Source organism: Larus michahellis, chromosome Z, assembly GCF_964199755.1.
Source record: "Larus michahellis chromosome Z, bLarMic1.1, whole genome shotgun sequence".
Lineage (NCBI taxonomy): Eukaryota > Metazoa > Chordata > Aves > Charadriiformes > Laridae > Larus > Larus michahellis.
This window is the reverse complement of record NC_133930.1, coordinates 3,569,052-3,593,599: the sequence shown is the minus strand read 5'-3', so window position 1 is coordinate 3,593,599 and position 24,548 is coordinate 3,569,052. Positions and strand designations below refer to the sequence as shown.

The 24,548-nt window shown below is 49.9% G+C and overlaps 1 protein-coding gene across 7 annotated transcripts in view; it reads left to right on the top strand.

The window, feature by feature from the left end:
- CTIF (cap binding complex dependent translation initiation factor) overlaps nucleotides 1-24,548 on the top strand; it is a 155,745-nt gene that overhangs the window by 15,377 nt on the left and 115,820 nt on the right. For 6 of the 7 annotated variants that reach the window (XM_074570407.1, XM_074570414.1, XM_074570413.1 and 3 more), the window contains exons 2-3: nucleotides 14,873-15,085; nucleotides 20,481-20,564. In XM_074570407.1, coding sequence (XP_074426508.1) covers nucleotides 14,906-15,085; nucleotides 20,481-20,564 — 264 coding nt within the window. In that variant the 5' untranslated portion in view covers nucleotides 14,873-14,905. Of the gene's footprint in view, nucleotides 1-14,774; nucleotides 15,086-20,480; nucleotides 20,565-24,548 lie in introns of those variants that run through there. The other variant, XM_074570408.1, reaches the window with a different exon arrangement.

Sequence of the window (24,548 nt, the reverse complement as noted above, 5' to 3'; positions counted from 1 at the left end):
CCCTTGGGCGTAAGGAGATGGTTGACTGGTGAAGGGAGGTGCAGGAGGGGACTTTCTCAGATGCTAACCTGGCCTGGCACAAGCTCCTTAGGTCCCTGCAGCCGTGTTCGGTGGGGCTGCCACGTGGTGGAGGTCATTGTGGGAAGACCTTCATGATGAATGTGAAGGACCCTTCAATGAAAAAGCAAAAAATGGTATCAAGCGCATTCATGGATGTGTTTCTGGGTTGTCCTTATGCCTGCAGGTTCCCCAGTTGACATGGCTGGTGGGTTTTCCACTGTGAGGTCTTGGGGTAGACACAGCTGTCCTGAAAGAATAGGTCCTGTTGGTCTTTGCTGTCTGCAGGTGGTCCTGGGTCCTCCAGTCATCATCCAGCCCTATAGGAACAGCATTTCCTTTTGGGTCAGGAGGCAAACATCGAAATAAGTATTTCTGGCACTATCCCCGACCAGGCTGCGTTTGTGGAGAAGAAGCTTCTCTGGATGCCTTCTTGGCCTGGTTTCCTGAGATGCTGGGTATTTACTAAATACATTCACCCCAGAGGCATTCTGAAAACTAAGGCCAAACTTCTGATGTTCATCAAAGACCTTCTAGATCTATGATGCCTTCCCTAAAAGTAGCACCTTGAAAGCTCCGACACCTCTTTGGTCCTCCCCAAGCTAGAAGGGAAAGCCAAGCATTTAAACGAAGTCCTAACAGGGCTTGTTGCGTTTTACGAGAGAGGGAAGCGAGGCACGGTGGTGGAGCCAGCGACACGTCCCGATCACACGTGCAGCGCGTGGCGCACTTGGGTCCGTGCTGGATGGAGGACTTGGACACAAGGAGCAGCTCAAGGACACTTTGGGATTAACTTGAGGTTCTTGTCCCCAGCACACCGGCAGCAATGCTGGGGGCTCAGTGGGGCATCTGAGACTTGGGGTTTGCAGAACCATACTGACGTCAAGGACACTGTCAGCAGGGCATGTTAGGACGTAGGGTTGGTGGATCCCAAGGCTAAATGTCACCTGTCTCAATCTGGGCTGGTCGTCTAGACTATCGCTGCTGCTGGTGCAGGTAAACAGACACTCCCAAAGCTCGCTTGATCTCATGTTCATCTCAAAATAGGTCAGCTATCGTGTCCTGGAAGTACCTGTCTCTCCGTTTGCTTTGTGTTAAAGAAAAACCTCCCTGTCCTCCTCCTGCCTGTCGGGGCTCAGCTGAGTTGAGCTGCTTCATTTACCTCTTATTAATCAAACGCAGCGCTCCCCTGGGCGATAAATGTGGCCGCGCAAATACTTGCAGCATCTTTAACCCCTGGGGTTTGGCAGGCTGCTCTTCTTCCCATCCCCATCGCTGGCTTCTTATCACCCCTCACTCGCTGCGATTTAGCGGGGGGGGAATAACTGATGGGGGAGTGGGATCGCCCAGGAAGGGCTTTTGGGAAGATTTGCGGCTGCATTGCTGCTGCAGAGCAGAGCGATAGTCTGGGAGTGATTGTGAAAAAATGCACTTCAAGCCTCAAAAAGGAGGCTGGTGGCTGGCCAGTAACTCCCGAAAATTCCTGTCTGGGGAGGTGCTTTCCTTGGTATTTGCGGGCTGGTTCCTTAAGGGAAGTGCATTAGCCTGGTGAATTGGTTCAAGCTGTCTCATGAGCAGCAGGAAGGAGCTAAAAGCTGGGGATGGATTCGAGAGGAGGGTTAAGCCCATGGGCTCGGTCCACGCTGCTTGGGCAAAGCTTGGGAAGGGCCTGATCACCACCCATCCGGGGCTGAGCTTCACCTGCTGCTGGGGCTTTGGCCAGTGCGGTGGGGTGGTGGGTCCACAGTGAGTTGGAGCCCTTCCCTGCCGCACCGCAGCATCCCTGGCCTTGGTGGGACCTTTGGTGGGCACAGTGGTGTCTGCGTTGGGTCACGTCCCTTCCTGGAGCAGATATCGGGATCCTGATGTGAAATCTGGGTACCAAACGCACTCTCTGAATTGCTATCAGAAATAATGTGTGAGAACATGCAGGAGATCTTTGTAGGTTGAAAAATGGATTTAGGGTCTGCAAGGGCATCTTCCTAAGCTGTTAGAGCTGTCTTAGATGACGCCCTTTGCCCACAGCAGTCTCAGGGAGCCAGGTTTAATTCGGATGGTCCCTCTGGTTGGAGTGAGGATCACTTCTCCATAATGCAATCACTTTGCTGGATGGAAACCTGCCGTCTAGACCACGTCCAGTCCATATGGCCAGGAGCTAAGGAGGACACTGTGTCCAACCCCAGGGGAAGGGAAAGCTTTGGCAACCGACTCATTCCTGGGTCAAAAACCTGTCATTAAATGTGTGAGGGTCGGTCGCTTTGCTGGGTGTGTGTCGGGCTGTGTCCTTCGTTCCTGAGCAGAAGGTTCAACAAGTAGGTAGGAGGTGGGAGATGCTGCTCGTGGTTTTTTCCTTGTTTTTGCAGGCAGCTGTGGCTCTTTTATTAGTATATTTAAATCTGGAAGAAGCCAGAAGAAGGGACAGCGGTCCTGGAAAGCTCAGCTTTCATGACACTGATGTCCCCATTCCTTGGCCAGCTCTGTGTCACGGTGGACCAGCTCCCGTGGTGTTGAACACCAACCCCCCCAAGGTTCCCTGTCCCCTTGTGCTTCTGCTGGGCTTTTTTTCCTTCCCTGCCTCTTAATTTATTATTACTCGACCAAAAGCATTATGAGGAAGGGACTTCTTTTCCTTCTGCGTGTACAGAATTGCCAGTTTCCCAAATTCTTGTTCTTTTCTGCTAGAATATTTAGAAGATTTCATCGATGGCAGTGCCGTGGATGCTGCCTGTATGGGAACTGATAAGGTCGGGGACTGATGTTCCCGGGGTGGCCGTGATGGAAAAGCCAATCTGCTGTTTATTTTATAACTTGAACATTTGAATGCGGTGGAGGAGCGGGGGTCCGGGATCCAAAGGCAGGTTTTGGAAATTTTGTTTGTTTGTGGGTGTTGTTGAGTGGGGTTTTCTAGGGTATGGGTTTTTTTTAGCACTGAAAGTAATTAAAGATTCAGAAAATATCTGTGCACGGAGTCGTTCAGATGACTTTAACTATCTCGGAGAGGAACATAGTAAGTTGTTTATTTTCCCTTTCTTCTGCAAAACGGCAGAGGTTTACTGGCTGATTTTTCTTCCCAGTTCCAGCCGAGCAGCTCATGTTAGGCAAAAGGCACAGAGATCCCCGTGAGCGAGCCAGGCTTGGTTCGTAGGGAATTGTCTCTCCTTGAAATCTGCTCCTTGCTTTGCTCATGTAACCCAAGCCCAAACATCACCGGATCCGAGGCCGGGAAGGATTGTTCCCCTTGGTCAAAGCAGCAGGAACCCAGGGATGATTTGCTTTTCTCCATGGTGCAGAAGGTGGCTGATGTTGCAAAAAGCATCATGCTTCCATTTCATCATTCAAATAAGGGGGGCACCTGAGGGTCTCCTATACCCAGCCTTGTCATACAGAAGAGCTTAATTTCCAAAAAAGAGGAAAGCCATGATGAAGGGAGCAATTGGTGGGGATGGAGGTGAGATTCCATGAGGATGTGAATTTCATGAGGTTCAACAAGGCCAAGTGCAAGATCGTGCGCCTGTGTCAGGGCAATCCCTCGTAGCACTACGGGCTGGGGGATGAAGGGATGGAGAGCAGCTCTGCTGAGAAGGACTCGAGGGTACTGGTGGTTGGAAAGCTGGACATGAGCCGACAATGTGCCACCCGCAGCCTGGGCTGCATCCCCAGCAGCGTGGGCAGCAGGGTTGGGGGGGGGGGATTCTGCCCCTCTGCTCCGCTCGGGGGAGACCCCCCTGCAGTGCTGCCTCCAGCTCTGGGGCACCAACAGCAAAAGGACACGGAGCTGTTGGAGCGGGGCCAGAGGAGGCCCCGGAGATGCTGGGAGGGCCGGAGCCCCTCTGCTGGGAGGACAGGCTGAGAGAGCTGGGGGGGTTCAGCCTGGAGAAGAGAAGGCTCCGGGGAGACCCTTATTGTGGCCGTTTCCGTACTTAAAGGGGGCTTAGAAGAAAGATGGGGACAAACTTTTTAGAAGGGCCTGTTGTGATAGGACAAGGCGTAATCATTCTAAACTAAAAGAGGGGAGATTCAGAGTAGGCAGAAGAAATGTTTTACACTGAGGGTGGTAAGACACTGGCCCAGGTTGCCCAGAGAGGTGGGAGATGCCCCATCCCTGGAAACATCCCAGGTCAGGTTGGACGGGGCTCTGAGCAACCTGGTCTGGTTGAAGATGTCCCTGCTCATGGCAGGGAGGCTGGACTAGATGGCCTGGAAATGTCCCTTCCAACCCAAACCTGTGATTCCCAGGAGGAGACGACCAGCTGGCTCCTCCTAGCATAAAAACCCCTCCATCCATCCAGAGTGGCAGCCCCGGCATTTTGGCTGGTAGCCAAGGTATGTCCTCTGAATGCTGCTAAAAGCCGGCGTACAGATGCAAAAATGCTCTTTGCCAGCAAACTACGGGCATGGTTTAATAGGGATTAAGCACCCTCCGCGCTTGCCCTGCTGCTGACCGTGGGATGCTGCTCCCGCCCAGTCCCTCCCTACCGACAGCGACCCACGGGATGGATTACTTCAGCGGGTTGACATCTCAACTTAGAGTTGGCTGTGTCTTTTAGGATTACGGGGCTTTTCACAGCCCAAGTGCCCATTATATTGCCTGGGTGCCTGAAAAGAAAAGATTTACTTTCCGATAATGGTTTCCCTTTGGTTATTTGTAAAAGACGGTACGTGGCAACTGGTGCCGGCATGCGAACGCGCCGGCGAAACGTGCGATTGCAAAGTGTACGGATCAGCTGGTTATTCTAATGCTTTTATTTAGGACGTGGGCTGTGCGCTTTGCCTGCAGAGCGCTGCCTGCACAGGGAGTTTTGCGCCCTGGCCGCTGCTTCTGTGGGATCGGGGCTCATCCCCCAGGGATTGTGGAGGAGCTGGGCAAAATACAGGCGTTGGTTGCCTGGGGATTGGATGGGTGTTTGCACGGTGTATGAATGCAAGCCCTCCTGGCTGGAGAACATCCTTCGTTCATGTCTTCTAGCATAATTCAGAGGAGGCCCCGGGGATGCTGGGAGGGCTGGAGCCCCTCTGCTGGGAGGACAGGCTGAGAGAATTGGGGGGGTTCAGCCTGGAGAAGAGAAGGCTCTGGGGAGACCTTTGAGCCCCTTCCAGTCCCTCAAGGGGCTCCAGGAAAGCTGGGGGGGGACGGACTCTGGATCAGGGAGGGGAGCCATGGGATGAGAGGGAACGGTTTTTAACTGGAAGAGGGGAGATTTAGGTGAGATATTGGGAAGAAATTCTTTGCTGTGAGGGGGGTGAGCCCCTGGCCCAGGTTGCCCAGAGAAGCTGTGGCTGCCCCATCCCTGGAGGGGTTCAAGGCCAGGTTGGCCGGGGCTTGGAGCAACCTGGTGTGGTGGGAGGTGTCCCTGCCCATGGCAGGGGGGTTGGAACTAGATGATCTTTAAGGTCCCTTCCGACCCAAACCATCTATGATTCTATGAATTCCTGCTCTCGAAGGAGGAACAGTGCAGCTCCGAAGAGGAGATCGTGGAGCACCTGTGAAATATGCATTTTTTATTTTATTTTTTTTGCTGTTTCTTCAAATATTTTTATTTCTTGATGTTTGCTTTAGAAAGGTGGGAAATAGTGAGGATAAGATGTAACGTGGGCTCTCGTTCCATTGGCTTTTAGTAGAAGTGGGGGAATGTGAGAAGGGATTAAGTCTGACCTAAGTCACGGTTCGTAGTATCAGGCGATGTAGAAATAGGTTATAGAACTCAGGCTGTTCTTGATTCAGGGGCTTGTGGTTGCAGGTTTTTTGTGACCTGCTTCAGGTTTTATTCCTAGAAATTCTGATGTATTTCCATGGAGCGAATTTGTATAAAAATCAGGGGACGGGGAGCGTGCCTTGCTCTTGGGTTGCAGCCGGAGTGATGCTCCGGTGGACCCCATGCCCTGGCATCCCACGTCGCAGAGCATCCCACCTCAGGACGGGACCAACGTCCATCAGGTGGGCCATAAACCCACCTCCATTCACCTCCTGAAGTTGAGACAGTGGTTTTATTAGCCGTGTGCTAGTTTTGCCTTTCTTTTTCTTGGCAGCATCCATTTGAAACCAAAGGTAACATCCCCCCCCCCCCCCAGACTTCGTGTTTCTAAAAGTAGACAATGCTTTGCGTTTGTGTTTTGTTTCTTTTAAAGAAAAAAAAAATCCACCTCCCAACCACAAAAAAATCCTTATTGCAGTGAAGCAAGCTATGTAATAAATTATTGTCTGGCTGAGAACAAGGGATTTCTGGCTTTCTGCTTAATTTTCACCCTCCCTTGCTGCATCACTGTGTCCAGGCGGCCGCTTTGGGTTGGATTCTGTGGCCTTTTGCACTTGGTTGTCTCCTGGCTCTCTCCTTTGTTGTTTTTGGGTTTTTTTCCCCTCGATTTATTTCTGTGTTTTTATTTTAATAACTCTGTTTTGACGCGCTGTGGCGTTCGCCCGCTCTGTGGCATGCCAGGCTCGTGGATGGCACTGCAACGTGGCAGCTGTTAGGCTTTTTTCTTGTCACTTGGGCTTTTCTGCATCACCGGGTACCAGAAACCAGACCTGAGAGCGGAGGGATGATGAAATATATAAAATGCTCAGCCAGCCACGGATGCATCAGTATCTGAAAAGCCCGAGACTAGTGCCAGCAGCGGTTGCTCAATGTGGTTTTCAAAGGTGTTTACATTTTAATTGGAAAAGGATCAGATCCGGGATATAATAATTTATATTGCTGCGCTTGATGTTTTGGCGTATGGAAAAATAGCAGCTATGGAGCAGCAAATCCAAACCAGGCACGTGATGCTTCGTCTGCGCTCGTGGAGACGTGGTAATACCTGGATGGAGGGAGTTGTGGTTCGTCTCGATTGCTTTCATTTCCCATAGTAACCGTTCCTGCGGTTTGCTGGGTACGAAAGCTGGCCGCCGGCAATAAAGATAAACTGCTCCTTTCATTCACCGAGATGCGCTCGCCGCTTTAGAAAGACACGTTGCTAATTACTTGCTGTTGGAAATCGGCTGGATTAGGCGAGAGAAAATATCGCTGCTGAAGGAGCTCATTAAAAGGAGATGCTGGGAAGCGAGCGGCTGCCCGCCGGCCGCGCTGATAGGCAGGAGGACAAACCCCAAACGCAGACGGTCAAAGGTCCTTCTGCCTGTACAGCTGCCAGAGCGTAAGCTGGCAGAAGGTTATTTGCAGAGTTCAAGCACGCAGAGGGTTTCCCCTGACCTGAAGTCATTGATAAGAAGTAGGAGAGTTGTCCTGCGCCCATTGGGCCGTGCAGGCAAGGCATTCCTCACCTCTCAGGTTTGGGGCCGAAGGGACCTCCTTCCCCATGAACTTCAGAAAGGCCAGCTTGGAGAAGACAGTGGGGAGGCGGTGCGAGGGACATAATGATGGAAGGTTTGACCGTGTGCCGTTCCTCTCTGCCCAGTCCCAGATAGGCACCGAGCAGAAGAGGGTGTCATCTCACTGAGAGGTGACAGTCCAACAGGTCTTCGCTGGAGGGAGCAGAGAGCAATGGGGGTGGGTTTTGGAGACCAGACAAGAAATGTGAAAATCGATGTTGATTGCTCATGGGGTAGGACGTGGTGTCTGCTGGCTGGAGCTGGGCTGGAGCCTCTCGCTGGTTTTTGCTGGGAGGTCTCTTCAGTTTGGTTTTACCATCATGCCATGCAGGCACAGATAAATAAACCTGTGGGCTGCTGGGGTGCTTCTCAGTTCATGTCCCAGTGTCTCAGAGCAGAAGGGACCTGCTGGATCACAGCAGTATTTAAAATGTATTTGTTATAAACTCCCCAGGGAGAGCAAACACGAGAGGGATGCTGATTGTCCTACCACAGAAGACTCCCGAAGGAGGTGGCTGCGTCAGCACACGAAGAATTTGCACCGTGGCTGCCTTTTATAGGAAGCGTCTCTTGTTCCTCGGAAGACCCGGGATGATAAATCCCATGTGGCAAGAAAAAGGCTTTCAGCGATCTGTCAGGGTAGCTCTGGAGCCTGTCACAGTCTGGCTCGCCGGTGGCTGGCCTGTGATGGCATTTCTGGGGAATAAATCTTCTGCAGAGAGAGGCTGCTCCGCCGTTCCTCCTGCCCTATGTTGGAATCGTGGAGGCACAGAGGATTGGCGTGTGAACCTTTTCAGGGTTTAACTGGAGGACAAGTAAGGAAGAGGTATGGGTTCTCCACCTGGGATGCGTTGAGTCATTTAAACTCATATCTAAACAGCTGAGGCCAGGTGGTTGGAAAGATGGGCTGGGAGCTTGCCATTTACTGGGATTTGGTGGTCGGTTGACCTTTTGATAATTGAATTTGGATACAGGTGCCTAAATCTGGAGAAGCCTGATGCTAAGCACTGCATTAAGAGGTTCTGCCTGAACTCTGTATTTTAGAAATCTTTTCCAATCGTTGTTAGCATTGGTAGATGTTAGCGTTGAGTATTAACTCCTGGCAGTGTAGTTGGGGGGTAAATTCACTTCCAGCTTTCGCTATTTGGGTGCGTGTGATAGCATGGTGCTCCTGGTTCTCTTGTCTTTGAAGGCCACAACCTTCAAAGAAACTTGTTGTGTGAGAAAGCGTTTTAGGCTTTCAACATCCATCCAATGGAAGCACAAAAATACGGCAAAAGCAACCTCTTTATTTTGTTTTCCTTTGCTGATGCCCAACCAGGTTGGACCTTGGGTAGGAGTAAGAAGGTGTGCAGTTGTTGGCTTAATGGTAGGTTAGGGTGTTGGTTTGTCTTGTTGAGTTGGAGCAAGCATTGTTTGAGGAAGATCTCTTCATGGGCAGCAGTCTTGCTGACAAGGTTGCCATGTCAACATGTTTTGGACCAGAAGACCCCACTCCTCACTTCAGGGAATGATGTTTGTATGGGCCTGGAGTGTCTGTGCCCTTGGGATGGCTGGGGCACAGGTGGGTCGGACCCCAGGGGAAGAACGGTGTGTGGTTGCCCTGTGGTGCTGCCTCAGCATGGCTGAGCTGCTGCAGTCCAGGTTTTGGAGAAGCTTTGTTCTGGTGGGCTGGAGAGAGGACGGCTGGAGCATCTGCCCTGGGGGAGGACGTACGTGTGAGGTCCTCTCACCCGGGCCACAGTGAGCTGATGGAAGTGCGTTCCCATCCCTGTGTGCCTGTCATCTTCTCACCGTGGACCCACCTTCCTTTTTTTATATCATTTTGGTTGCAAGTTCCCCTGTGCTGTTGCGTCCCACCCATCTAGTCCACACTGGTTTCTCTCTCCATTGCTGTTCTTCACCGATCAGACTCACCACTTGGTTTCTCAAGTTCAACACAAGCCTGGAGCACCTATTGGAGATGGGGTACGTGTTGAGCTTGACACCCCGAGCCATGGGCAGGCCCATAGGGTGGGCTGGTCTGTTGTGTGAGTGTTGCTTCCACCTTCCGTCTACTGGGCGAACACAGAAATGTCATAAAAAAAAAATGCTTGTTCCTGTTGAGTTTATTTGCTGATTAAAGGTAAAACTATATAATTGCCATAAACTGTATAATGTTACTAAAGCAAGAACTCCATTTACGTCACTCTTTGAAATAACAGCTATTAATAATAATAATAATACATTACAGTAAAGCTGATAATTACTAAGTTCTAATAAGCAGTTTGCACATCTCTGGACTTTTTTCTGTTGGTGGATCCATGTTTCATGGTCATAGTAATGAGCACAGCGTGGGCTTCGTAGGAAAGGCTTGGAAGGTAATTTTCAGACCCCCAAAACTTATAGACTTTGTGCCTCGACAAAGTGGTGAGAGGAGGAGAGAACAGCGGGGGGGAAAGAAGGTTTGAGGTTGATCTCTATTAATTATCATTAAGGACCGTATCTGTTATCTGGGAATCCTTGGTGGTGCTATGCCAGCGCAGATCCAACAGATCACCAGTCCCTGAAGAGCTCTCAAGAACATGCGTTTGCTCAGTTTAGGAAGCCATCAACCACTTTGATCCTCAAATGTCGGTTGTTTTTTTGTTTGAAAACCTCTTGTTCGTACATGTTTTGAGGGCGAGGTGAGAAACCTGCTCCAGGCACAGAGGTTTCATGACACGCGGCACCAAGAAAAGCAGGAGACCATCCAGCCCATGCCACCTTCCTGGCGGAGAGGGTTAATTTTGGAAAGGGAGAGAAGATTTAGTGTTAGTGTGGAGAGTAAACCTTTGTGGGTGGACTTGAATTGGTTTGGATCTAGGTGGCTGCTTCCCTTCCCAAGGTGTGGCCACCATTTGTGCTCCAAAATCTGTCCCTCTTGAAGGTCCAGGCTGCTTGAACCAAGAACCAGCTTGCAGGACCCAGAAAATGGGCTTCTGTAAACCTGGGATTGGTTCGGGTTTGTTTTGTCAAGTACATTTTATATACGTGCATCTCACGCTTGGTAGAATTAGGTAGAGCCCAGAAATCAAGGGGTGACAGCTGAAAAAAAGCCCTGTCTTGACGAAACTGCTAGAGGACGGTGACCAAAACAACTCCCATCTGAGCACTGGGACATCTCTGGGCAGGCTGGGGGAAGGCAGTTGCACAATAACTGGGAAATACTCTTCTAAAATGGGTGAGACTGCCCAGAATGAAGTATGGAAAGTAGTCTGAGAGAGCGACGGAGGCTTTCTTAAGCGATGAAGTGCCTGAACATCATCTCATGGAGTCGTGAAACCATTCAGGTTGGAGAAGACCTCAGGAGGTCTCTAGTCCAACCACTTGTTGAAAGCAGGGTCAGCATCAAGTTTGGGTATTATGCCACTGCTGTAGTGATCAGGCACGTGTCGTCCTAACCATGACCCCTGATATAGGAAGGGAGCGTGGGCAGAAGTGGAATTCAAAGGACAAATTCAGAAAATTCAGAGATGGTTTCTAGCAGGGAGTGCCAGGAGATGCCATGAAGTCAAGATGTTCCTCTGCTTCTTGAGCCTTTTTGTTGACGGCTTGTGTTGGGTGATGAAGGCATATCAGCAGCGGCCCCAGCGCAGCCGCCACGTTGAGATGTCCACGTCAGTTGGCCGGTCTCTGTGTCATTACGTGATTCACACTGACTCTGTGCAGACTAAGCACATAAAGAAGATTACAGACCGTGACTTGTTAGTCTTTTATCTTATTATAAGGGTTAGATGTCAACCAACTCACGGTCCGTGCCTAGACATCTGCTCTAGGGATCTTTGTGTACAACGATGGTCCTGTCTCAGGTGTACGTGGTAATTTGTCACCCTTAAACATAGAGGAGTTCTCTTTCTGCAAAGTTCTGGTTTCCTTTAGAGAGGGATGAAGCTACTGCGAGATGACTTGGTTTTGGTTTCCTGCCAAAGATACAGAAATGTCTCAAATACGTGGTTTGTGTTCCTTTGCTGGACCTGGTGGCTTCTGACAAACCCGTTCCCTTTCAGTCCGCTGTCTCTCCTGTTGCTAACCAGCAAAATGCTGGTTGAGCGTGGTGGTGAGCACCCCGAAAGCAGAGTCGTGTGTTAGCCCTTGCTCTGCTTTATCGTGGGTGTTCAAGGGGGAGCATCCCCTGGCCTTGATTTTCCTCCAGTGCCGCCTTAAAAAAAAAAAAAAAAAAAAAAAAAAAAAAAAAAAAAAAAAAAAAGGCAAAAAAACCTTTGGGTTTGTGTTGTGTGGCCCCAGGGGATGGAGGATGCCCTGCTTTCTCCATCCCAAGTGATGCCACCTGTATCAGCTGTCCCCTACCACATGCCATCACCTCCCCACGCGCCATCGTGCCCTCTGGGACTCGTTGCAGCCACCTCTTCTCCCAGCTCTTTCTTTAGCACTTTCTATGTAATAATTGGTGCTTTCCATATGGTAATTGGCACTAATTAGCTAAAAGGGGAGAGGCATGCCCTCCTCCAGGGCTCCATGCTCTCTAGGGCTCCTCTGGTTTTTTGGGTTTTTTTTCCTTGTCTATTTTTTTTTTTCTTCCTCCTTTTTAACACGCCACGTGATTTTTGTTCAGGAGTTAATGTGTGATATTGATCTACATAATGAGCCTTTTTGACAGTCCGGGCACATTTGGGAATAATTCCTTGAGCAGATGAAATCCTTAGGCCAGAACTGCTCGTTCTCAGCAGTTTCCAAATGAAGCCACAATTGTTCAGAAGTGACAGATGAGAAATAGTTCAGGAGCTGGGAACAGATTTTTTTTTTTAATTTTTTTTTTTTCTCCTTCCCTTCCGGGTGGCATGTGACTCACTCCGAATTTGCTTGGTAATTTTCTACTTGTCTCAAAACAGACTGTAAATACCAGTTCTCGGTGAAGGAGAGGGTGAGGGATATGAAGTCTTGGCGTCCTGCAATGTGGTGGGATCTCCTGCGTCTTTTCCCTCCCAACCGCAGGGAAGGAGGAGTGTGGGTCTTACCACAAGACCTTGGTCCAGAGCATAATTCATGTGAAATGTGTCCAGCATACAGGACTTGATGGTTTCTGTTCTTCAAGGTGTGTCGTTCAGCTGTGGAGAAATAGGAAGGAGGAGAGGGCTTGGTCCAAGCTCCCTCTGCAGCGGTTGGATGGGGGACAATAGGGATGCTGAGCCCCCTCCCCATCACTCAGCCCAGCTTCTCTGGATGGGGGATGCGGATCTTGGGGTGAACTCGGAGCCAGCACCTGACCGATGGCCAAAGAAGGGGTGTCAGCCCCCCAGAACGGTCCCATCTCCTACAGCAATGAGTCACAGAGCTTTTATGTCACATGGAAAACCCTTTAGTTTTTGATGGCTCTTCTTGTCCTTCTTGCTGCTGTGCGTTCAGCCCATGTTTGCAAACTAAACAATTTGGTTTGGGTCAGTACCCTGAGGAGAGACCTCCCAGAAATCCGGTGATGTGTGCTTGAAGTGTGGGGTTTGAAGAGTGTCACCTGCAGGTGTTTGTAGCTGGAACGGTCCCCGCTGCCCACTCTGTGCCCCTGGGCACCCCAGACCTGGGCAGGGGAGAGGACCATATGAGAGGGTGGTTTGGGTGGCGGCAGTCCCCTCCTCAGAGCAAACTGTACCTGTCTTTGCTCGCATGACTGGATGTGTGGTCCTCATGGAAGCTCTTGTGTTGACCGTACAATGTGCAGCTGCTGTTAGATGTAAGAGCTGTGGCTCCTTGCTCTGACCTGGGCTTTGGGAGTCTTTTAAACCTAAGCCATGTTTGAAGAAGCATCCGTGGTCACTTTCATCCGAGTGAAGTTCTCCTGGCGCTGTTTCCATCTCAGGAGACCACAGGAGGACTTCTCCGTGCCTTTTGTTTGCCTGTGGAGCGTACCTTTCATTTTTGTCCCTGGTGATGGCGTGCTCTGTGGAGCTGCCCTGTTCTCGGCTGGAGAAGATGGCATTTTAGTGAGTTGAAGGGGATGTTCTGCCTGTTGCTGGAAAACGGCGTTGGCCAACATTCCGAGGAGTGTGTTATCTGGGATGGATGTGCTGTGATCGCACATAGTGATCACAGGAGCATCCACCTGAACGTCATCAGAGCTGCCCTTGCTGGCAATGCTGCATTTGAGGTTTCATCGGCTTTTGTCATTAGATGCACCTCTTCAGATGATCTGGATGTCAGCTATCGATGTCCTTATGTGTTCGTTCCCCGGTTAAAGGCTAACTGCAGGACTTGCTAAGGTTTTTAATTCACTATATGGATCAGAGGAGATGAAAGTGACTTGAATTCAGTCTCTTGTATTGGTTGACGAGCCATATGTGGGGTGGTGTATCCATTCTCCGTGTGTTGGCTTAGGAGAGGGGCTGGGGATGTAGAGGGGTCTGGCTTTGATTTGCAGCACGACTCTTAATTCCTTGATGATCTGCGTCCTAAACAAGACTATCCTAATAGGGTTTGCAGTGTAAGCCCCTGGATAATGGCTTCTTATTCTGCTAGCCATAATCTACGTATACATATTTAGGAGATGGCTGTGCTCCTAGAGCAGACACCGGAGAGAGGGATAACCGGGGCTGTTGGGACGTTTGGGTAGCTGAATCGAGCCTTAAAGGCAATGACTGAATTTGAATATACATCTGTTTCCATTTGCACGCTCTTCTCTTTCTCCTCTGCTCTGTATTTGGACTTTAACCGGTAAGAAGATGTTCCAAACCTCCATACAGAACATTTAGTGATTCGGGCTCCCACCTCTGAAGGTTTGCGTCTCGGCTGAGCTATCTGCTGATAGTCCAGAGTCAGTTTGCATCCTGAGGATGCTTTATCTTAAAAACATCATAAAGCCCCGATGTCTTCTATAGAGCCGTTCTCCAGCAGAGCCTATCTCCCTGGAAGCGCTGGCTCCTCGGAGCCAGGAAAGGACCTGTTCGTGTTGCTCCGGCCAGCGAAACCATGGATCCACGGCACTTGGTGGTCTGGCAGAGCAGGACTGGGATTGGGAGGAGGAGGACCCATGTCTGGTCAAGATGAACATGAGCTTGTGACTCCATGGAGGTGACACCTTTGCTGTGACAGGGGCTCGGGGCTGTGCTGGCTCGGAGCTCAGCTGGAGGCATAGCATCGTTTCTTCTGTGGCACTGCCAGTCAACTGGTTGATGCAGAAGATGCCCAATGCCCTGGGCTTTTTAAATTAAGCATTTTCATCGGGGGTTTTCTCTTGTGCATGTGTCTGGAGGTTTTCAGTACTTTGGGTTTTGAGAAGGAGGATAAGCAAGATGTCTGTTATTGTCTTTAGATGTAGAAATATTAGAGAAATGGATTTATTTTTTTTTTTTTCGGTTGTGCGCGAATGGAAACTCTAAATGTGACCCCCTAGGATTATTGTCAATGTTCTCGGATGTACAGCAGAAGTATCCTGCCCGTGGTAACTGGCAGGCTTTGGCTACTGTTTTTTAAATTTTGTATAATTACTGGGAAATCATTTCTTGCTTTTTTTTTTTTTTTTTAATTTTACTTTCTCAGGCCCCCTCCCTTCTCGGCGTCTCTCCTGAAGGGATGGAGAACTCGTCAGTGGCATCGGCCTCCTCGGAGGCGGGGAGCAGCCGCTCTCAGGAGATCGAGGAGCTGGAGCGTTTCATCGACAGCTACGTCCTGGAGTATCAGGTCCAGGGGCTGCTGACGGATAAAACGGAGGGGGACGGCGAGAGCGAGAAGACGCAGTCCCACATCTCGCAGGTGGGTGAAGGGCACAGCGTGGGGTGGGAGAGGGCCTGGGGGACGGCGGTGGCTTGTCACCTGGATTGAGGATGCACATCCAGCTGGGAGCACCTTTTCGAGAGTTGGGGTGTAAAGCAGGACATAATAAAAGGTTGGAGTTGGGGCACCTTGCTTGTTCAGCCTGATCTGAGGTCTCCAACCAGTCGGTAGAGGTCTCCTGTCAACTGGGTTTTGTTTTTCCATGGTCTCAAGGTGCAAGACCCGAAGCTTTTTGACTTCTGCAAGGTTCCCATTTATAATCACAGAATCACGCAGAATGGTTCGGGTTGGAAGGGACTTTAAAGATCATCTAGTTCCAAGCCCAATGCCCCGGGCAGGGACACCTCCCACTAGACCAGGCTGCTCAAAGCCTCATCCAGCCTGGCCTTGAACACCTCCAGGGATGGGGCATCGACAGCTTCCCTGGGCAACCTGTTCCAGTGCCTTATCCCCCTCACAGTAAAGAATTTCTTCCTGAAATAATAAGTGAATAAGTGAAGGACGTTTCGTTTGTAAATGAAGCGTGTCTCTCTCCATCCCAAACACCATGCTGCTTTACCAGAGTGGAAAAATCCTGGAGGGATTGAGAAGAGCTGCAGGGCCTGTGGTGGGGGGATGCTCAGAGGTGAGATGGGCTCCTGTCCGTATGCACAGGGGTGTCCATGAAACAACCAAGACCAGAAGGTCAATCAAAAGCCCCAGATGCTCCCCAAAAGTGTGGTTCTTGTGGGCATTTTAGTATGTGCAAAAACTTTTTTGCTTGCTTCGTGGCTGTTACATCAGAGAAGGAAATCGCTGTATTTCAGAGGGATGGTTTTAGTGAGGATGTGGCTTGGTGTTGTCATTAGGAATGACATGGTCCTAGTTGGGTGTGTTCCTAAAATGGACGTTTTAGATCCAACACAAGGAGAAATTAAACCTCCTGAACTGTTGTTGTTGTTTGGAGGGAAATCGTTTGTATTCTGGTGCCACGGCGTGACAGATGCATGCCGAAAATGTGAACTGTTGAAGGGATAAGAACCCCATGGTGCAGGGAGTGGGGAGCTCCGCTCTGTGCCCTTGGCCTTGTAAAGCTGCCGTGATCCTTCATTTGTGATAGAGGTGCTTTCCTACCCTGCAGGGTAAAATATTTCGGTTAGAGACCACTTACATACTGGTTATGTGGACAAAATAAGAATAATAAGACTGAAGGGTCATAAGAGTAAGGATGTGGCCGTCGTTGGATAGCTAAGATGTGTTTGAGCTGCTGGAGGGATCTGCTGGTCTGATTTGGGTCTTCATCTCTTCATATGAAGTACGAGGGAGACTGATCCCGAGCAGAGAGATCCCCAGACCGCTTTGCATTAAGCCTTAATGTTAGCTTAACGGCTAATGAGATTGTGTGGCGAAGCTGAGCTGGAGGTACCATGATGGGGAGAAGGGCAGAGTCCAGACGGGGTTTGTCCAGGACCCACCACCTCCTCCAGCATGCAGAGAAGTTTTGTTGCAGGTCGTTTTGTCTCTCATTTCACACTCAAAGTATATTAATTGCGTACAAATGAGGCCCTGCCTCCCTAAGGGCTTGGTTTATGCCTTGAAATTGGGAGGAGTGGTTGGGGTAACGAGGGCAAGGCGCTCTCCTAGTAGTTCCTGAGGTGCCTGCTTCTCCCATGCCATGCACCTCAGCGTGCAAAAGCCAGCGTCCCCAAGTCTAGCAGAGGGGAGTTTCCTCTTCCATGTGAACCTCATGAAGCTCAACAGGGCCAAGTGCAAGGTCCTGCACCTGGGTCAGGGCGATCCCCAGTAGCATGGCAGACTGAGGAATGGATAAGTTGAGAGCAGCCCTGCCATAAAGGACTTGGGCGCACTGGTGAGCGACAAATTGGGCATGAGCTGGCAGCGTGCGCTTGCAGTCCAGAAAGCCACACGTATCCTGGGTTGCGTCACAAGAAGCATGGCCAGCAGGTCAAGGAAGGTGATTCTTTACTCCTAGCTGCCTCACCTGGAATACTGAGTCCAACTCCCTTCAAGAAAGACGTGGACGTGTTGGAGCGAGTCCAGAGGAGGCCACAGAAATGGTCAGAGGGCTGGAAAACCTCTGCTGTGAGGACAGGCTGAGGGAGTTGGGAGGGTTCAGCCTGGAGAAGAGAAGGCTTCGAGGAGACTTCCTTATTGCAGCTTTTCACTGCATAAAGTGGACTTAAAAGAAAGACTGAGAGAGACTTTTTACCAAGGCCTGGAGCGACAGGACAAGGGGCAACAGTTTTAAACTGGAAGAGGGGAGATTTAGATGAGATATTGGGAAGAAATTCTTTGCTGTGAGGGGGGTGAGCCCCTGGGCCAGGTTGCCCAGAGAAGCTGTGGCTGCCCCATCCCTGGAGGGGTTGAAGGCCAGGTTGGCTGGGGCTTGGAGCAACCTGGGTGTGGTGGGAGGTGTCCCTGCCCGGGGCAGGCGTCAGAACTAGATGATCTTTAAGGTCCCTTCCAACCCAAACCATTCTGTGATTCTATATATGAAGGATCCCATCCTTATCTGATATCAGCAACGTTTATCTGATTTATCTGAGCCGTGCAGGTTTGCTGGAGCTGAGGATCTAATCCAGAGCTTTGGACCCTTTATATATTGGCTCGGTGTAAAGAAATTATCAATCAAAGGAACCTTTTTAAGAATAGATTTTGCTGAAGAGGTGTTTTAAATTTTGAGGATCAAAGCTGTTAGAAGTGGGAGAAACTAAATTTAAAAATCAAGTGATCCGAAGTACTTTATCGTGCGTTTTTTTTAACCTAAGGCTGGAAAATGGCTGTATTTGAAGTGACGCCTTGGAGGGGCTTCAGGTCAAACAGGCAAGTGCTGCTTTATTTAACGTGTCAAGTTTAGAAATACTACTGAATTAGAAATAAATTATTAGGCAAAGTTTTACAACCGCTTGGAGCCTGTCCACGCTGCTGCCCATCTTTAGGACAAAAGCTGCTAATTCTCATGGCAGCCCAGGTACAATTTTTGCGTTAAGGTCCTTGGTTGCAACGACCAAATCCATTTTCCAGTTGTGGAAGTGGGATTTTAGCTTTCCTTCCTGGCCTACCCTGAAAAAGAGGAGCTGCGGGGTTTTTAACGTCAGTTCTGGGAATGCTGTCTTTAAAAACAGTCAGGTTTGTTTTTAAAAGAAAAATGAATAACGAGAGACCTGAATGTTGAAACCTTTTAATTAGACCCCTTTTAGTGGCGTCTCAAATTAAGCAACTAAATGTGGTTGTACCCCAGACCATTGGTGTATAAGTTTAATTAGGATTTCTATCTGAAGCTCCAGCAAAACGGAGTGTTTCGTATTTTTAGGGTTATATATGGGACAAGAAGCGAGGATGGGCTTTTACATAGGTCACCTGCTTTTATGGAGCCGTGTCTTAAGGGATGCGTTAGGAAGGAATTACCTGTCTCCCGAAGACGTTGATTTTCCCCACCTCATACCCCCAGTTTCTATAAGAAATAACCGGGAATTTTTATTTCTGATTTTTCTCTTCCTGATCACTTCTTATCAAAGCAAGGAATAAACATGCACGTATCCTGCAGCTCGCTGGAGTAACCCTGGCGGAAGCCAGCCTGATTTGAAGGTGACGCGTTCCCTCTGAATGAGAGCTGGAGGAAAAAGGATGGGTTTAGGGGGAAGGTGCTGGACCGAAACCAAGAAAATTGTTTTTAACTGCAAGGTTCTGCCAGCAACTTAATCTTGAATGTTGGGCAAGTTACTTAATCTCTCTGCGGTTCGTTTCCTTGTGGCTGTAATAATGTTTTCCCCGCGCAAGAGAGGATAAATCCTCTCACCCATGTGTGTAAGATGCTTGGATGGTACCACATCCCCAAATTAACTGCCCTTCTTGCCGGGGGAAGGAAGGAAAGGCACATTGTGTGCTCCTCCATCCTCCACACCACCGGCCAGAGGAGCTGCATCCATCTCCAGTCCAGAGAATGCCAGAGTATGGACATTTCCATCATGGGAGTGTCTCCAGCCTTGAACCCACTGGGAAAAAAAGAGGCAAGTCAGAGGGAAAATGCAGGTTTTTTTCGGCTGTGGACGTAATAATGGGTGAGCTGTAGCTTGAGAGAACTTTCCAGGCATGTGGTTGCAGTCCAGGTTGTTAAAGGAGATATGCATAGGTCTGGCAGAAGGATCTCAAGCGTGATAGCATCATGAGCTTCTCCAGGTAGGTCAGCGGAGGTGGCAGGAGAGCAACGGGCAGCTCATTAAAGAGCTCATTAAAGACAAGGCTGCTGTTTGCCGCCTGGTTGAGGTAGCGCGGGCTCTCCGATGAGGGCAGAGCTGCGCGGGGATGGTGAGCAGTTCGACTGGTGGCTCTTTCTCTTAGTCGCGAGCTCATCCGTCCTTGTCAAGAAGCTCTCAGGTAGTTACTGGTTGGACAGAATTGGCTTTTTGTTTTCTTGGAGCATCAGCCTTGGTGACAGCATCCCAAGGGGTCAGTGTCTCTGGAGCAGCCAGGTACTTCCAGGATGAAAGACCTCAGAAACGGAACTGGTCACCAAGGTTCAGTCTCAACTTTGCAGGGGGACAAGGAGATGACTTTAGGATTAAGCAGCATATTTTATGTTGGTTTGCTTGATTATTATTTTTTTTTTTCTTTTTTTTATTACTTTAGTTTTTCCCCAGCATGATGCAACCCTTCATTTCTCTGGGGGAGGAAAAAAAAACCCCAAATGACCCCAAATTGAATTATTTTGGTGGAGGCACCTTGCTGTCAAACCCTGTGGGAAACGGCGGGTCATATTCCAGAGCTACTGGCCTCTCCCTACGCCTGGGAAGTCCCCCAGCGCCCATGTCCTTCACCGTGGGGTGAAGCTGGTGTGACAGCAGGGCTGACATCCAGGCCGCACGTCACAGCGGCGGCATACGGCAGCGGCCAAACCTGCAGCTTTGAGCTCTGTTCTCTGCTTTGTTTAAAATAAAACCACAAGTTTTTGGCAGCTCAGGACTCTTGTCTGTCGCAGAAAGCAAACAGAGTTGGGAAAAGCAGAGAATTTCCCAACTTGCCGTGAAAAAGAAGAATCGAGTTAAGCTGTCCTTGATCCAGAACGCACGCCTGGGATTACCAAACACTGTTGGAGTCTGCAAGGAAATACTGGGGATGGTTTTTATTGCAAAGCATCGTTTCAGGTGCCTTCCTGCAATTGTTCCCGCATCTTCCCTCCGCTCGCTGTTGGCGGGTGGAGCATTTCCGAGCCAAAGCCTTTGGAATCATCCTCAATAAGGGGGAGGCGGCACGTGTACAGTGATGCCCACAGCCGGACGGTGTTTGCTGTGTGCTGTGAACTGACGCAGCGGTTTTTCCCAGCCCGGCTATTATTTTACACGATCCCTTTTTTTTTTTTTTATCCCTTTTACAGTGGACGGCGGATTGTAGCGAGCAGCTTGATGGCAGCTGTTCCCCATCCCGAGGGAAGGGCTCGTCGTCTCACGAACACAATCAGGTAGGGGTTGTATTTCGCTCTTCCTCACCAAGCTTTTGCTTTTCTTCTTGCACTGCCTCATCTGGCAGCGTGGAGCCTGCCCACGCTGCCAGCTTTCCCTCTCCCGTGGAAGGGGAGACGCGTCCCTGTGCTCGGCATGCGAAGGCTCACCCACCGAAACCATGGGAGACGGGCAACATCCCGATGTGCGGACGGATGCTTTGATGTGGAGCTTATTGCTCTGCGATAAAGGAGGGAAAAAAATATGGAGTGTCCTCTTTATTCCTGAAGAGCTTCTTATTGTCACCTGTGCAAGGGACCTATTTGGAGCATCGAAGCTGACTTGGAAGTATGAGACGTAGCTGGGATGAGGGAGGTTTGCGTCGCCGTGCTTCTTGGTTAGGTGCTGGAGCACAAGGGTGGCGTTGGAGGGAAGGGGATTCAATAGCTGAGAGGGTGAACTGGGCGAAGAAGCGAAACTGCGCGTGCTGAGAGCCGGTGTTGGGTTTGCAATGACAGAAGCCGGGTGTAAGTCAGTTTTGGTGGTTGCACGTGGTGCAAGCATCAGTGAAGAGTCTTTACCAAGTGCTGCTGGCGTCGTTGGAGGTGGCTGTCCCTCCTCTGTGTGAGCACTGACATGGGAGAGGGTTGGCAAGGACAGAGGCATGGGTTTGACTGTTGTCACCTGGTTGAGGAGCTGCTTTGCCACCATGCGACCATCAGCTCTGTAAGAGCGGCGTTCGCCCGAGGAGATACGAGACCAAGGAGAGCTGAGCTGCAGGAAAGGGTTGCAGTTGCTGTGGCTGATGGGTGTCCCACCTGGAGAAGTGCCTTCGGGCTGGTGGGTTTGGTGCTCTTGCCCTGCTTGATGTCCTCCAGGCTTCTGTCCCATGCGTGGGATCCACGAGAAGGAGCGTGGGAGCCCCTTGCAGGGTGGTACAAGACGCCGTGCCAGTCTGAGCAGTGCATAGTGCAGCTCCTGTTTTGGACGCAGCTTCTTCCTGCACAAAGCCGTGCTGGAAGCTGCTGGGATTGTGGCTTCACGTCCCTTCCCTGCCGTGTGCCTGGATGCAAGGATGCCGGCAGCATCTATACAAACGCCAGCACAGAACAAAGGAAAGATCATCGCTGTGTAGGAAGGTGCTGTACGGAGACGCTGCTTCAGATGAACCTCTGAAGGTGGCAGACGGAATTGTGGGTTTAATTTATTATAGCTTTGATCTGCTCTGAAATATTCAGCAGCAAAACCCCGGCTGGGCTCCCTCCCGCCAGCCGCTTGAAATTCAGCGGGGAGGCTGGCCGTTTCCGTCGAGCCCCCTTGGGTTGCTGGGGCTCTTAGCAGGACCGGCTCTTGTCCTCGGGGCAGAAGATCCCTCCTGGCTCTTCACCCAAGGGCTCAGCTTGACGTGCCAGTCCCTGCTGGGTACCCCAGGAGGACGCAGGAATTGCACACGAGTGACGCTTCCCCCACTCAAATCAACGCAGCCCTGACATCTTCCATCTGCCCGGTGCCGTGCTCTTTTGTTTCAACTTACAGGGGTTTTTTGTCAGTGGGTTGGTTTTTTTTGTTTTGTTTTGTGTTTTTTTTTTTCCTGGGAATTAAACCTTTTTCATCTCCGCCAGCAGAGAGCTTGTTTTCCATGTACAAATAACATTCGCCGATGCCCAAGCTGTTTTTCCTGCGTTTGGGCTCTCTCCCAGCCTGCAGCAGAGCTAATAATTATCTCTCTCCGTGTTGGGCTTCTTTTAACAGCGAGTAACAAATTTTCCTTGGCACCAAAGAGGAGCTGCCAGCTATTGTTCTTCTGTCCAGGCAAGCGTTTCTCTTGCTGTTACTGATATACGAGTGAAACGCTGCTGGTGAGAATTAGGCTCAGTTTATTACCATTTCTGGCTGTTGATTTTTCACTAGTAGCTTTAAACATTAAAAAAAAAAAAAAAAAAACCCAAAAAAAACCCAAACCCAACGTAATAATTCATTAATAAGGTGTTTGTCGTGCGTGTAAATTATCAATCGCTCTTCAAACCCACGCAGGAAAAAGCTGGCTAATTATTTCCCAAGGGATGTTGTGGTTGTTGGTTGGTTGTGGGTTTGGTTTTGTGTTTTTTTTTTTTTCCTTTGGTTGCAATTTTGTATGGATTTTGAAGGGTTTGGTTGGAAAATCAAATTCCCGTCTCTCCTATTTTATTTCCAGCTGAGATTTCTATGTTGCCGGTTGTGCAATACGGGCCGGTCTTAGTCGAAAAATACTTGGATGCGAGATTCCGGCTGGCTTCAGCTGCCGTGGAAATGTGGGTTATGTATCGGTGACCATGATACGCCTCACACGATTCTAACCTGACGATCAGAAAAGGCGTTTCTATGCAAATCCAGGGTTGGTCCTGAAACTATATTCAGCGTCTGGTTCCTTTTCTGCGAGGGCAGAGTAGTCCAGGGCCACGTTTTCAAAAGTAATTGGCTTCCTAAAGGTTATAGGGGAGCCAGGAGTGAAGCTGACTTTCCCATGCCTGAAAATCCCCTTCTGCGTCGCTGAGTTACCCGATGCCTTCGAAATTCTTGTCTGTGGGATCCAGCAAGGTTAAGGCAAATAAAAGAAAGATATTTTTTTCATAGGTGTATTATGGATTTATAGAAGCATTTATATATAATACACGGAAGCATCCACAGGATGTTGTGTAAGTGGGGGGCTGAGAGTAATTCCCGGATAATGTGAATTGAAGGGTAAAAAATAAGGTGTCTTGATGCGACCTGCAGTCTAGGATATTCCTAAATTGATGTTTTTCCGACGTTAGCAGGTATCTCTGGGAAAGACCACCCTGTACTTGCCCTGCACTTACGTTCCTTGATGAGATATCTGCTGTTAGCACCTGTGGGATACTATCTGGGGGTCAGCCGCCTGTAGGTCGGCACTGTGCATCCCGTACAAAGAAGTTGCTTCAAAATAGAGAAAATTTCCCCTGGAAACCTTTTACTCTGGTCTTTCCAGTTCTCTGGGCAGGTGGCTGTGAGAAGATGCGGAGGATCTCACGAGATACATTTCGTGAACTCCTGGTGCGCTGAGAAAAACCCCCGGCTTCATAATTACGTTCAGCTCATCTATAATTCTCCTTGTTTTCCTACTGTGACCGCTTTCGTTTGCTGCGTGGCATCGCCGCGCTCTGCTGAGCCCCGCCGCATTTGAGCCGTACCCCCCCAGAAGCTCTGCTAGCGCCGGGTGAGCCTCTGGGGTGAAGGCCACTCCGCCGATGTACGCAAGATACGATCTGAGCACCGTTACCGCCTCTATAAATGAGAAAAGTTTGGATAATGGAATCATTTAAAATCTTTTTATATTTGGATTTTTTTTTTTTTCTCACAAGACCCAGTGGGAAGATTTTATATAATACTTTATTTGCATTCCCCTTGTGAGGCTGTTGCAAGTAGGAAGCTCTTTGATATATTTCTCAGAGCAATTCATGAAGGAAAAGACTTCTGGTATGGTATGTATTCCGAGAGCCAGCGGAGCTCTTGGTACATGAAAGGCCTGGCAGCGGCTCCATCCCAGGCTCCCCTTATGGAAAGGGCATTAACAAAAACCAGAGCGACTCTGCGGGTTTGTCCCATTTCTCCAGGCGGTGGGGGAGGGACAGTTGAAAATCCTCCTTTGTGGCCAAGTCCATCCCTTCCCCCATGGTGGCTGGCTGTCACCCATCGTCACCGAGCAAAAGCTTACGTTGTTGGCAGTAAATGGGAAAGCAATTTATTTGACTGCTTATTTGCATGTGTGTCCGTGTCCCACCGGCTGCAGCAGGGACTTAGAATCATAGAATGGTTTGGGTTGGAAGGGACCTTAAAGATCATCTAGTTCCATATGGAACGGGCAGGGACACCTCCCACCAGCCCAGGTTGCTCCAAGCCCCGGCCAACCTGGCCTTGAACCCCTCCAGGGATGGGGCAGCCACAGCTTCTCTGGGCAACCTGGGCCAGGGGCTCACCACCCTCACACCAACGAATTTCTTCCTCAG